Here is a 14,421-nt window from a genome sequence, read left to right as displayed (position 1 = left end):
TGTACGGAATATTTACTCAATGGAGCGCTTTGGGCCTGAACTTTTTTTTACTGTTTGCCAATTCATTTGGAATTTTGGAATTAGGCTCATCTTACTCTCAAGTTCAAAAGTGAAAACAAATTAGACTCCTTTGCACTACCCATTTCTTTGCCACATCTTTTCAGTAGTGTAATAACGTTGGGTGTGGATAAAAGAACTAATTATAAGAGAAAAATGTTTAATAATGTTTTTCAAAAAAGCAAATATTTTTCAAATTACTGGCTACTGAAAATTTGTTTTTTTTGCGTTTTTCATAGTTTTTTGCTAATATCTCCAAAATATACATTTTAACGAAAATTATGTAATGAACGAAATTATTTCAATAAAATCCTAATAAATCGTTATTTTACAGTGTTCTAGGAACAATATTAAGTTAATTATGAAAATGGGTTTTTATAGTTCTCCAAATAAGCTTTAAAAGAAGTACTTCTGCGTGTAAAATGAGTGAGCTATCATGCAATTAAAAGACTCATACAATGTTTTTTTTTTTCATTTAAATCAAATAGTTTATGAGTGCCATTTCCACCATAATTAAAAATAATCGTTTTCCATCTAGAATTAACTTGGTTTGAGAGATCTTGATGGATTCTAGAAAATACCATAACATTTGTACAAACGATTTTCAAAAAACTCATGATTTCATAAAAAAATCCATTTAAAAAAAACAATTTCTCATTATAATATCTCTGAAAGAATACGTATAAAAGTATATATATGAAAATTCAAGGTATTTTTCAGACCAATTATTATTTTTTATTATTTTTTGTTACACAAATATTGATAGAGTTCTAATTGTTTAAAGAGTGCGCGGGTGTCCAACCGGAGTGTCTTTCGAGCCCTTTAACACTTCGCCGTTTCAAAATAAGAGAAGTTACGGTAAAATGTATGATAGAGAAAGTTGTAGCTCATTTAATCACCTTTAAAATAGTATATTACAAGTTATGATAAAATCAGAATTAAAAGAGTTATAATCCAATTAATGCGGGGGGGTGGTGACGAAATGCAAATTGTTTTCACTTCTGAACTTTAGATTAAGATTAGCTGGGCATACGCTTTTTTCCTCTCCATTTACTGCAATAATTTTGTTGATAGTAGGTTGAATAGAGCACATGTGAACAAAATTTGACAAATTAATTCACTTCAAATATGAACTTAAGTAATAATGTATATTCAATTATTAGTGTGAAAAAAGCAATTTAGATATTAAAATACTAAAAGCCAGTTAAAATATGGTACGAAATTATAAAAATTGTAGGCAACATTATTGAAGCAATTATTTTGGGTTGAAAAATCCAAGGTGATATTGTACCTTGACCGCATGCTATATATTAATTATTTCTGAATTTGTTATACTTTTTAAAAGATTTCAATTTTCAACACGTGTATCTATGCTATGACAATAAATATATGGTGATAAATTTGGAAAATCAATGTTTTAGCCGTGAATAAACAAAAAATCATTCATTTAAACATCCACATCTACAGGTATGTCTAAAAATATTGTATAACCCTTAAATTCAATAAAATAAATTGAGCTATTGGAAATAAATTTGTTCTAGAAATCGCAGTGTATAATTTTTAATATATAATTTTATTGAACATATTTTAATATTTGTTAAAGGGATAATTAAAGTGTTAACTGTGGGAATTGAGAATAATCATTTTATTTGAAACAGTACTACATTTAACATCACTCATATATTGGTGTAAATAGTAACTCGAAAAACAATAATGATTATTTTTAACTGAACGGTATAAATATTAGTATAGGATATTTAAAAAACGTAGAGGTGGGTACAGGACAACGTCTGTCGGGTCATCTAGTATATATATATGTATATATATATATATATATATATATATATATATATATATATATATGATTAATTTCTTGGAGGTCGTAACATCAAGTAAAAAATATAAATAAAGTAAGGATTTTTAAAACATCTTTATTTTTCCATACGTTTCGACGTAAACTTCTACGTCATCGTCAGTGACGTTTTGAGTGTGTTGTTTTAAACGTTTGATAAGGTTCTGTCTTGTTTCGCCAATGTAGGTGGAATCACAGCTATTGCAAGATATTTTATACACCACATTGGATACTCGTTCCAAACTAGTGCGCGGCTTTAAATTTGAGAAAAGGGAATTGAGCGTTAAATCGATGTTGCATACTAAACGAAGATTTGCGTTATAAAAAAGTTTTTTCCACAAAGGATAAAGTTCCTTGATGTAAGGCAGGTAAATGGTCAAAATCATTATCTTTTGTGGAAGTTAAACTCAGGTTGGGGTTAATTAATTTGTTTTTTGTTAAAATAGTGAGTCTATTGTTTGTGACGGATTTTATAAGATGTTTTGCGTGAGTGTTTTTAAAATTAAATCTAAGTTGGATGTCCAAAATTGTTTGTCAGAAAGGAGGATAGCATGGTCTACCAGATTAATGATAGTACCTATTTTCATACTAGAGGGGTGGTAAGAGTGAAAATTTAAATATCTATCTGACTAAGTAGGTTTTTGGTACCAGTTAGAGAATGCGATTGTCTGTGTTTTTAATTATTTTGACATCTAAGAAGCTGATGGAGTTATTTTGTTAATTTTCGAAAGTGAACTGAATATGTTTGTTAAAAGAATTGAACGAGTGGAGTAATAAGTCAAATTTTTGAGCAGGTATACAAGTAATATTGTCATCAAAATATCTGTAATAAAAATAAGTGCCTATGATGATGGAATTAAAGACTCTGATTTCTAAATGTTGTAAAGATATTCCGGCTAGGGCCGGGGATATAGTGGAGCCCATTGTGGTGCCAAAAATTGAAAAAAAAGGCCATTAAATTTAAAATAGGTGTTCGTGATTATGAACTTGATCGATTCTAAAAACCAATGTAATGAACGTGTAGTATGACAAGAAATTTCATCCCATTTAGATGTTATAGAATCTAACAATAATTGTAAGGGGACGATGGTAACGAGTATCCAATGTGGTCTATAAAATACTTTGCAATAGCTCTGATTCCACCTACATTGGCGAAACAGGACATAACCTTATCAAACGTTTAAAACAACAAGAGAATAAGTCAAAAAACACAAATCAAGGGCAAGCCATGATCACAGAACATTTGAAACTAAATAACCATACGTTCAATTTTTATGACGCATAGGTTCTTTATCATGAGTCGAGAGTCTCACAAAGACGCTTTGCAGAATCGGCTTATATTTTTTTGAACAACATTAACAGTATTAGCATCGGTCACCAGCTTCATCCGCGAAAATTACCAATATGTTCTAAATAATGTTTCCCAATTTATATCGAATACCTAACACCACGCTATGTGCAACACTATCACACACACTTGCACAGCGTGTTTTACTATGTTTATGGTTGCATATGTAAATTTTACAAAAAATTATATTCTTATGACAAACCTCGGATGCGCGAGTGCTTACGTATAATATTTTATTCTTTATGAAAAAGAAATTACTGACATTTGGTGCTTGTTTTCAATTATTAATTCTTTACATGTTCTTGTTAATATGTGTAAGTGATAATCTAAAAATTTGAAGTAAGTAATGTTTTATGCAATATTTTAATTTAAGGTTTAGATATAATTAGTATGTTTTTTTAGTTAAATCTCTTTTTTTTTATTCTTGATCTATGTATATTCAGTTTTTAACGTTACTCTTTCACTTTTTTTTCAAAATTGTAGTACCACTGACGATGACGTAGAATTTTACGTAGAACCGTATGGAAAAATAAAGATGTTTTAAAAATCTCTACTTTATTCATATCTTTTACTTGATGTTACGCCCTCCAAGAAATTAATCATACATTCCAACATCAAAGGGTATGGGCGCATTGCCATACAGAACCGGTATTACAAATAATTTACATCAAATGACTGTGAAATTGTAGTACTGATAAAGAATGGTCACAATAAGGGCTTTATTATCACAATGTTACAACTATCATTCAAAAAAAAAAGTTTTTTGGGTTTGTTGAAACTACAATGTTTTATTATATCATTATTTCATATGTATACATTACATATAACTATAAAATAAATATTTTCGCATTCAGAATTTCTGAGGAATCGTTTCGGCGCATCGCGCACTGTTTTGCGTCCGAACGAACTCTATGCAATTGCAGGGTACTATTAGCGTTACGCGCGGGTGTACTGGCTCTGTTTTTTTTCAATTTTCCGATGTGTTCCACTAAATTGATTTGAACAATATTTGCAGTACTCAAAGAAAAAACAATAGGCTTTCGAATAACGTTAATTAGAAAGTGGTCCAAATAAATGCACTACCCGAAATAATCAATTGAAAAATTATTTTGTCTTTTTCAGCTAATAGTAAACGATTTTTTTTTTAGAATCGATTGTTCTACATAATGTGGTCTGAGTCAATGTAAGTACAATCACGTAAAAATTGTTTCGATATCTTATGGTTACGCCGAAAAGTGAGTTTGAAAGAAGGGGCCACTTTGGCATATTTTCAATGATATCTCGGCCATAAGATGAGGTACAAAGTTGAAAATTGGTATATCGGTTTTTATCAAATAGACCTATAAAATGGCGTATAAATTATTTAAATACCAGGGTGGGGCCGATTCTGTATGGCAATGCGCCCATACCCTTTAAACACTTTCGACATATATATATCTTAATATAAAATTCTACTGTAACAATGTAAGTTTCATTAATCCGTCGGGGAACCGGGGTAAATTACCCAAATGGGGTAAAAGTGGATTTTTTGGGGGTAAAAAGTATATATTTGCAAAGCACTAAATCAGCTTCAGTAAAACCTACTACCGAAAAGAAAATCTGCATTAGCAAAAAATGTGAAGTTTTTGCATTAAAACAAACTATATATTTTGCGTGGTGAAGCTGAGACTTACCTTCTTTATTATACAGAAGTAAGGTGGCTCTCACGCGGAAATATTTTAAATTGAGTATGTCCTCTTAAAAATGAAGCTGAAATCTCTATGGTTTCTCAAAAAAATATTCTTGCTGAAAATTTTAAAACGCTTCCAGGGTTGCATATCTCACATATTTAGCAGACTTGAAATTTTGAAGAAATTGTGTCAAAGATGAAGCAACACATTTCTCCAAATCGTAATGTTCTTATATTACATGTATGCGTAGGGTAAGTTATGGGAATGGGCCGAAAATGAAAATTTTTGCATTTCTTCACGTTTCAGAGGTTTTTGAACATTTTGCCATACCTCAGAAGAAATGGATGTGTGTTTGTGTGTATTTTGTGTGTCCGCATTTTTTCGTTTACGTTTTCGAGCGCACGGATAAACCGATTTGAATGGTTCATTCAACATTCGGTTCCTATTGATAAGGAGATATTCTGATTAGTATTTGGCAAAGGCAGGTCCAGCCGTAACGGAGATACGGAGTAAAGAGTGCCAAAATTAGAAATCGAGTTTTTAAGAGAACGGGGTATCCCATATGAATGATTCAAAAAACATTCAATTTGTAATGATTGGGAGAAATAGTGATTAGGTTTTGGCAAAGGCATGTCCATCCATTTCGAAGATGCAGAGCTAAATGTACAAAAATGGCAGTTTTTGAAAGAACTAAGCATCCGATTGGAATGATTAAAAAAACTTGCTGTTTATGTTGACAAAACAATTACTTTTGGGAAAGAAAAATATTTCAAAAAATGTTTCTTTGTATATCGAAAATAATTCAGATTTTAATTCTGATTCTGGCTAAAGTCCTAAAGGTGACTTATATTCTTCGAATAAATATTTTTTTTTAATTTTGTGATTCAGCTTATATATATCTTATAAATATTATACAATGTTACAGTATTTATAATAATCTAATTGGAAACATTTAAAATTCCTCGAAAATTTCGTCACGGTGCGTAAAGTTCCAGCAATTTGCCTTAACGCATGATACCATACACCACTAGTTAACTTCCCGAAGGAGAAGTTTATGTTTTCATCAAAAAATCCGATTCGCTAATTTTATGTTTTCTCGACGTTTCAAGCCATTCTGAATCAAATGAGACCAAATTAGGAAAAAGTATATGTGTGTGTGTGTGTGTGTGTGTGTGTAAAATTTAAAAGCCATTCGATGTATCTCGACGAGGAATATTATTTGTCAGTTTTGTGCGACGATCGGCCAAGCCGTTTCTTTATAAATCGCACCAACGTGAAAATTTTTTCGTCTACGTTTTAGCCCGCAATTCTGAACCGATTTTGAAAATTCAAAAACCATTCGAAAGATATTGGTTGGGAATCGTGCTGATTAGTTTTTGGTAGAGATCGGCCCGGCCGTTCTCTTGTAATAAAGTTTTTAAAAAAAAATTCGACGATTTTTATGATTATTTTTTTGGCGGTAGATACCATAGTCTTCTAGATCAGGCATCGGCAACCTACGGCACGCGTGCCAGGCTTGGCACGCGATGGGGTTTTGAATGGCACTCTATAAAGTAATGAGGAAAATCGGAAATATCGAGTGATTTTTAAATAAGAGAAAATGTTTAATTATAATTCATTTTCTAACGTAGCTCGCTTTGAAGCTTATGTGCCTATATTTTCCTTCCTCATAAAACCAGATTTAATAGATCCATCAATAATACCGTTTGATTTGTTGACTTTCGAATGGATTAATGTTGATAATTTTGAAATGGAAATTATCGGACTAATATCTTCAGAATTATAGAAAACAAAATTGAAGGAATTACAAAAAAAAAAAACTGAAAGATGACTCTATGAAAAAATCGACAGCCATATTATATTGTTAAATGACATTGCCGGAAAAGATTTAATTGTTTAAAGAAAATTGTATGCGCTCTCCTTTCAGCTTTTGGTTCCACATATCTCTGTGAACAAATTTTTTCTCACATGAAACATATTTTGAGTTCACAAAGAAATCGTTTAACAACTAAACATTCAGAATCTTGTGTGAAATTAAAAGTTACAAATTATACCCCGGATCTTGAAATGTTAAGGAAAAGGCACAATGTTCGCATTAAAGTTGTTTAGTTTATATTCAGTGGCGGATTAAGATTTCTGCCGCCCTAGGCCCTATCTGATCTTTTTAATAAACAATTTTTTACTTTTTTTAATTAAACTATTATTTTATTCTAAATTACTTAAATACAACTTTTAACTTTCCGTAAAGTACTCGTAAATTATAGCAATCGCAAAAGATCGAAAATAAATTTTTTTGCATATTTTTACGTTTCAGACATTTCTGAACATTTTGGCATACCTTAAAAAAATTGATGTGTGTGTATGTATGTATGTTTCATTCTCATAGATAAGAAAGTTCTGATTAGTTTCTGGCTAAGATGGGTTTAGCCGTTTGGAAAATACAGAACAAAAGTGCAAAAATTGCAACTAAGTTTTTGAAAGAACCGAGAGACTGGTTTCCGAATAATTCAAAAAAAATTTACTTGTACTGAAGGAATGAATAATTACCTAAATTTTTGGGAAGCAGGTTTAACGGTCGACCAATCTTTTTTTTGTAATTAGTAAAAGAGAGAAAAAAATCGTCAAAGTTTTAGCCCACAGTTTTAAGTCGATTTTAAAAATTCAAAAACCATTCGAAAAATCTTGGTTGGAAATCGTATTCATGAATTTTTGGTAAAAACCTGCCGGACAGATTACGTTTGCGGGACGATCGGACGAGCCGGTTGTTTGAAATTAGCATAAAAAAGCAAAAATATTACGTTTTTGGAATAAAGCCAGAAACCGATTTTTAAAATTGAAAAAAGATTTCTGAAAGATATCAATTAGGAGTCAAAATATTTGACTATTTTAAAAATTCATCTAAGTTTGATAAAACTTCATAATCAAAATTTGTGTTAAAAGGCGCTTTTGTGATGTGATAAATCAAAACTTAATTTTCAAAAACGCCTGAACTGATTTCACAAATTAAAAAGACATTGGACTAATCTCGATAAATAGAACCGAGATATTCAAAAATTTCGAGTTTTTTTTTAAATTCTAAATTAATTCGATTATTTGAAAATTTTAGATATTTTAAATTTCTCAAAATTTTGAAACCAGTGGACTTGCCGTTTCGGAAAACTAATCATTTCTTCATATCACTAAAATACCACGAACAATATATTTTTTGAGTCATTCCAATCGGATGATCTGTACTCTCAAAACCTTCATAACCACTTTTGCACCTTCTGCACTCTGTATCTCCAAAAATGCTAAACCTGCCTTTGGCATAAACAGTACGCCTCTCATTCAAAGCCGAGTGAATATTTTTTGAATCATTCATGGTGATTGATCCTTGCAAAGGACAATTAAACTATCAAAGAAGTAAACTTTGAAAATTAAAAATCTTGGTACGGAATGATTCAAAATAATGAAGACAAAATCTAATAATTTGATGTCAATGATCATTTTTTATCACCAAATGACACCTTTTTGGGTCACCAAAAACGCTGACCATGCTCTCGCAAAATTTTCGATAGTTCTTATTTCGTCATACAAGTAAAAAGTGTCTTGAATTATTCAAATAGGACGCTCTGTTTTTGAAAAATTGAATTAGCACTTTTTTCACTCTTTGCTCCCTATTCCGAAATGGATGGAACTGTCTTTGCAAGAAACTAATCAGCACGTCTTTCCGAATGCCAATTGGCAAAAAATTGTAACCGCATAAACACATGCATACATCAATTTTTTCTAAGGCATGTCAAAATGTTCAGGAGAACTTGAAGCGTAGAGTTATATAAACAATTTTATTTATGATTTTTTAGGATTATTATAACTTAGCCTTCCTGAAGTTGAAAAAAAAGCCAATTGGAGGAAGCATACCAAATTGTCAGATATTTTAGTTTAAGATTTAATTTTATACTACAGGCATATTTAAAAAAATATATTTTCACATACAAAAAAAATGACATAAATTAATTAACAACAATGAATATATTGTGTTATTACGCCATTGTTTGATTTAATACCGAAAATAAAACTAGAAACAATCGAACAGTTTTTAAAGCGTTTTAATTATAAGATTCACCTGAACAAAATTATAAAAAACGAACAGTTTTTCAATATTTCTTCAAAAAATCTTATCAGTCTGATAATTATTATATTAAATATGATACATCAAGAAAATATCAATGCGGCACCCACGAATAATAAATTTGATTAGAAAACGCATTACGTTCTATTTCATCGAAAATGATCTCTAAATTTACAAAAAAAAATTTCAGGATCTATCCTTAAAATGAATTATCGTGTCATTTCATTGAGTTTAAAATATTTACATTTTGAAAAACTTGCCGCCCCCTAAATTATGCCGCCCCAGGCCCGGGCCTAACGGGCCTATGGGGTAATCCAGCACTGTTTATATTAGAAATACATGTTATATGTTAATAAAAATGTTTAAAAGATAAATTTGGTTATAATTCTTCTCCCCTAGAACCTAACTATATATTTCAAAATTAAGGTGGCACTCTAAATCATATTGGTAGAGTGGCTTGGCACACTACAGTTAAAAGCTTGCCGACCCGTGTTCTAGATCATACTAAAATATTACAGCCCTATGACTAATTGTTTAGCTTTAAAAATTCGTCAAAGTTTGCACAAATTGGTATCGTTTTTTTGACATTTGTCAAAATTAGACCTTTGATCGACGTTTTCTCAAAAACGCCTGAACCGATTTCAGCAATTTAAAAGCCATTTGATGTATTTCGGCGAGGACTATCGTTTGTCAGTTTTGGGCGACGATCTGCCAATGAAAAATCAATCTGCCCTGAAAAAAAGTGTTAAACTTTTCGTCCACATTTAAGCTCATCCTACCGAACCGATTTTAAAAAATTAAAAACTGTTCGAAAGGTATTAGTTGGGAATGATACTGATTAGTTTTAGGTGAAAATCTACCGAGCCGTTTTCTTGTAATTAACTTTTGAAAAAAAAATTTAAGCCGATTTTTATGGATTTTTGTTTAGCGATATATACTATGGTCTTATAGAATTTACTGAAATATTACGGCCTTACGACTACTAGTTTGATTTTAAAAAATCATCGAAGTTTGAGAAAATGAGTAGTCCTTTTGACATTTTTTAAAATTAAAATTAGGCTATTTACTTGGTATAATGATAGAGTACTTGGTCTTGAACATAATAAACCATTAAAGTCCTGGAAACTTGTTCAATTATAAAAATTATTGATTTCTGAAAATTTACTTTACTTACTAATCTGTTTGCTTGTTTTCAATTATGTGTAATAAATCGACTCGGAATACTTTTAATCACTCATAAATAAAATTAGTTTTTATTGATTAAGTCGATTATTTACTCATATCGGGAAGTTCATGTAACTTGCCTCAAGACTAAATAACAAACCAACTAGTTTATTCATGTATTAGTAGGATATTCATGAAAAATATATTTATTCATAATGAATATAATTTTTACTTATTGTTTCCTTCAAACCCTTTGTTTCAGCCTTTTTCAAAGTTTAGAAGTAACGAACAATGTAGCAAACCGTTAATCTGCGGGTTATGGCAGGTTATACAAAAATATGTTGCAAACAGATTCCAATTATAGGCTCTTTTAGTTAATTTTTCTTTGTGGGGTAATGAGAGGTTGCACAAAAACATTTTGGGGTAACGGTTCCAAAAGTTCCCCGACCACTATCCTAAACTGTAATTCGGATTTTCATGAATCTTCCTGAAGTTTGTTCGGGAAATTTTCTAGAATGTTTTGATTCATAGAAATATAGTTAGATTGTAGAAATAAATAGAAAAAATTACAAAAAAACGCTTATCATTGTTTGCCCTTGAAAATATTTGAAGCTTAGTTTGACATTAAAAACAATTGAAGACTGTCATTTGCCAAACATTTCTATTCACTTATAGGCTAAGGCAATATTAAAATATAATAAATTCATGATTATGAATAAGGAAAATGTAATGTCTACATTATTAATGCCGAAAAGCAACTGAGATGTGCCAAAAATTAAATTAATATAAGATTATATTATTTGCATCTGACAAGTGATGCAGTCTGCGCATGCGTCTGACACGCACATAATAAACATAATAAACATAATAATTTTGTTTGCGCACTTTGCGAACAGATTCGCCGTACGAATTCGTGCAAATGAGACGAGCCATAAGTGATTGCGCTCAAAAATATTCAATTTGCAGTCGTTTTTCCTTACTATACTAAGTCACAATACAAAAAAATTATTTTGAAGTTTCATTGTGTCAAAAATTCATATGTTTGTCATTGGGTACGGAATATTTACTCAATGGAGCGCTTTCGGTCTGAACTTTTTTTACTGTTTTCCATTTCGTTTGGAATTTTGGAACTAGGTCATCTTACTCTTCAGAAGTGAAAACAATTTAGACTCCTTTACCACTTCTCGGGTGGATGACATTTCTTTTCAGTGGTGTAATTTTACTTTTTTCAAAATAACGTTGGGTATCGATAAAAGAACTAATTATAAGAGAAAAATGTTTAATAATGTTTTTCAAAAAAGCAAATACTTTTCAAGTTACTGGCTACTGAAAATTTGTTTCTTTTTTGCGTTTTTCATCATTTTTTGCTACTATCTTCAAAAATATACATTTTAACGAAAATCATGTAATAAACAAAATTATATCAATTAAAATCTTAATAAATCGCTATTTTATAGTGTTTTATTAACATTATTAGGCTAGATATGAAAATGGGTTTTTATAGTGCTCAAAATAAGCTTTAAAATGAGTACTTCTGCGTGTAAAATGTGTAAACTATCAAGCAAATAAAAGACGCTTATAATGTTCTTTCATTTAAATCAAATAGTTTTTCAGTGCCATTTCTTCGAATTAACTTGGTTTAAGAGATCTTGATGAATTCTAGAAAATACCACAATTTTAGTACAAACGATTTTAAAAAAACTCATGATTTTATGAAAAAAAAAACATTAAAAAAAACATCCAATTTCTCATTATAATATCTCTGAAAGAATACGTATAAAAGTATATATATATATATATATATATATATATATATATAAATATATGAAAATTTGAGGTATTTTTCTGACTAATTATTGTTGTTTATTATTTTTCCATTACACAAATATTAATAGAGGTATTAATTAAGGAGTGCGCGGCTGTCCAACCAGAGGTCTTTCGAGCCCTTTAACCCTTCGCCGTTTCACAATAACTTACGGTAAACATTATGATAGAGAAAGTTGTAGCTCATTTAATCACCTTTAAAATAGCGTATTACAAGTTCTGATAAAATCAGAATTAAAAGAGTAATAATCCAATTAATACGGTGGATGGTGTCGGAGTGCAAATTGATTTCATTTCTGAACTTAAGATAAAGATTAGCCTATTTCCAAAATATCAAGTAAATTGGAGCACAGTGAAAAAAATTCACAGAGCAATAATTTTGTTGATCGTAAGTTGAATAGAGCACATTTGAACAGGATTTGGCAAATTAATTCACTTCAAATATAAACTTAAGCAATAATGTATATTGATTTATTGGAGAAAAAAATGTAATTTAGATATTAAAATTACTAAAAGCCAGTTAAAATATGGTACGAAATTATAACAATTATAGGAAACATTATTGAAGCAATTATTGTGGGTAGAAAAATAAAAGGTGATATTGCACCTTTGCAGCGAATGCTATATATTAATTATTTCTGAATTTGTTGTACTTTTTAAAAGATTTCAATTTTCAACACGTGTATCTTATGCTATGACCATAAATCACAAAGGCAGACGATCATTTTTAGTGTGATAAGTTTGGAAAATCAATGTTTTGGTCGTGAATAAACAAAAAATCATTCATTTATACATAACTATATAACCCTTAAATGCAATAAAATAAATTGAGCTATTGGGAATAAATTTGTTCTATAAATCGCAGTGTATAAATTTTAATATACAATTTTATTGAACATTTTTTAATATTTGTCAAATGAATAATTAAAGTGTTAACTGTGGGAATTGAGAACAATCATTTTATTTGAAACAGTTCTACATTCAACATCACTCATATATTGGTGAAAATAGTAATTCAAAAAAGAGTAATTATTATTTTTAACGAAGCAGTAAATATTAGTATAAAATATTGAAAAATTGTAGACGTGGGTACAGAACAACGTCTGTCGGGTCAGCTAGTATATATATATATATATATATATATATATATATATATATATATATATATGAGATTCAGTCTTCAGGGCAATACATCAATTAAAAAATTTGTATTACTTTAAAACATTTTTATTTTTTCCATACGTTTCGACACATTGTTTTGTGTCATCTAATATATAAGAAGTGATATGGTATGAACTTATATGTAATTGAATTAATCCTAATTATTTCATAATTATAAATGTTCACAATGCACCAAAAAACCAATTCTTGTCACTTTAAATTGAACAATATATAAATTTTCGAATGAGTTTTTTATGGAATTGTAAAGTACATCCCGCTATTCTGTGTTCCGATGTACGGGTGCAGACTGAATGTACATCAATGAGCGCAACACGTGTTAAAAGCTAGATACAAGGCACACGAACTCTCCAAAGAATTTAAGATTAACGCAAGGAAAAATTTTTTAATTGATGTATTGCCCTGAAGACTGAATCTCACATATTTCAACATCAAAATTATATAAAAAATTTAATATATATATATATATATATATATATATATTAGGGTGGTCCTTAAAATGGTCATTTTTGAATTTCCTTGCTCCCAGGGGCTCAAATGGTTCCAAATAGATAAAAAACAATTCTCTGAAAGTTTTAGCTCTTTTAACGTTTAGATAGAGCGCAATTCAATCAAAGTTTGTATGAAAAGAGCATGGAAAAATTTTTGAAAATTAAAAAAAATGTTTTAAGTATAACTTAGCGACAAATGAATGAGTTTTATTCATTCATTTGTTCGCTAAATTACATTTAAAAAACATTATTAAAATTTTTGAAAATTTTTTTATGCTATTTCCATACAAAACTTTGATTGAATTGCGCTCTATCTAAACGTTAATATTAAGAGCTAAAACTTTCAGAGAATTGTTTTTTATCTATTTGGAATGATCTATTTGAGCCCCTGGGAGCAAGGAAATTCGAAAATGACCATTTTAAGGATCACCCTAATATATATATATATTAGAAATTAGTTTGTTATAGTAATAATTTTAACGCATTTTTTTTTAAATTTCAGACTGTCATACATGTAATTAGTATTTTAGCCAGTGTTGGATCATTTTACACATTCTGTTTGATTTATAATACCATATGTGACCAGTGCTTTGGACTGCCTTCCAGCTACTGGGTTATACATCACAATATGAGTAGCATGCTTTACTACCTTATCATAATACTCTCAACTATTGTTGCTATACTTCCGAGGTAAAGAGTTTATTATATATTTAATATAAATACTT

The 14,421-nt window shown here is 29.7% G+C and overlaps 1 protein-coding gene across 2 annotated transcripts in view; it reads left to right on the top strand.

Annotated features, from left to right (window-relative positions):
* Positions 1–14,421, top strand: part of LOC113370306 (probable phospholipid-transporting ATPase VD) — a 420,055-nt gene that overhangs the window by 285,154 nt on the left and 120,480 nt on the right. For both annotated transcript variants that reach the window (XM_026610976.1, XM_026610975.1), the window contains exon 8: positions 14,199–14,386. In XM_026610976.1, the coding sequence (XP_026466761.1) occupies positions 14,199–14,386 (188 nt within the window). The remainder of the gene's footprint in view (positions 1–14,198; positions 14,387–14,421) is intronic.

The sequence above is a fragment of the Ctenocephalides felis genome, unplaced genomic scaffold, assembly GCF_003426905.1.
Source record: "Ctenocephalides felis isolate EL2017-DRISC unplaced genomic scaffold, ASM342690v1 CF-g0.4_SCAFFOLD_01492, whole genome shotgun sequence".
NCBI lineage: Eukaryota > Metazoa > Arthropoda > Insecta > Siphonaptera > Pulicidae > Ctenocephalides > Ctenocephalides felis.
The sequence above is the reverse complement of the archived record's forward strand: the minus strand, read 5'-3'. Positions and strand labels throughout refer to the sequence as shown.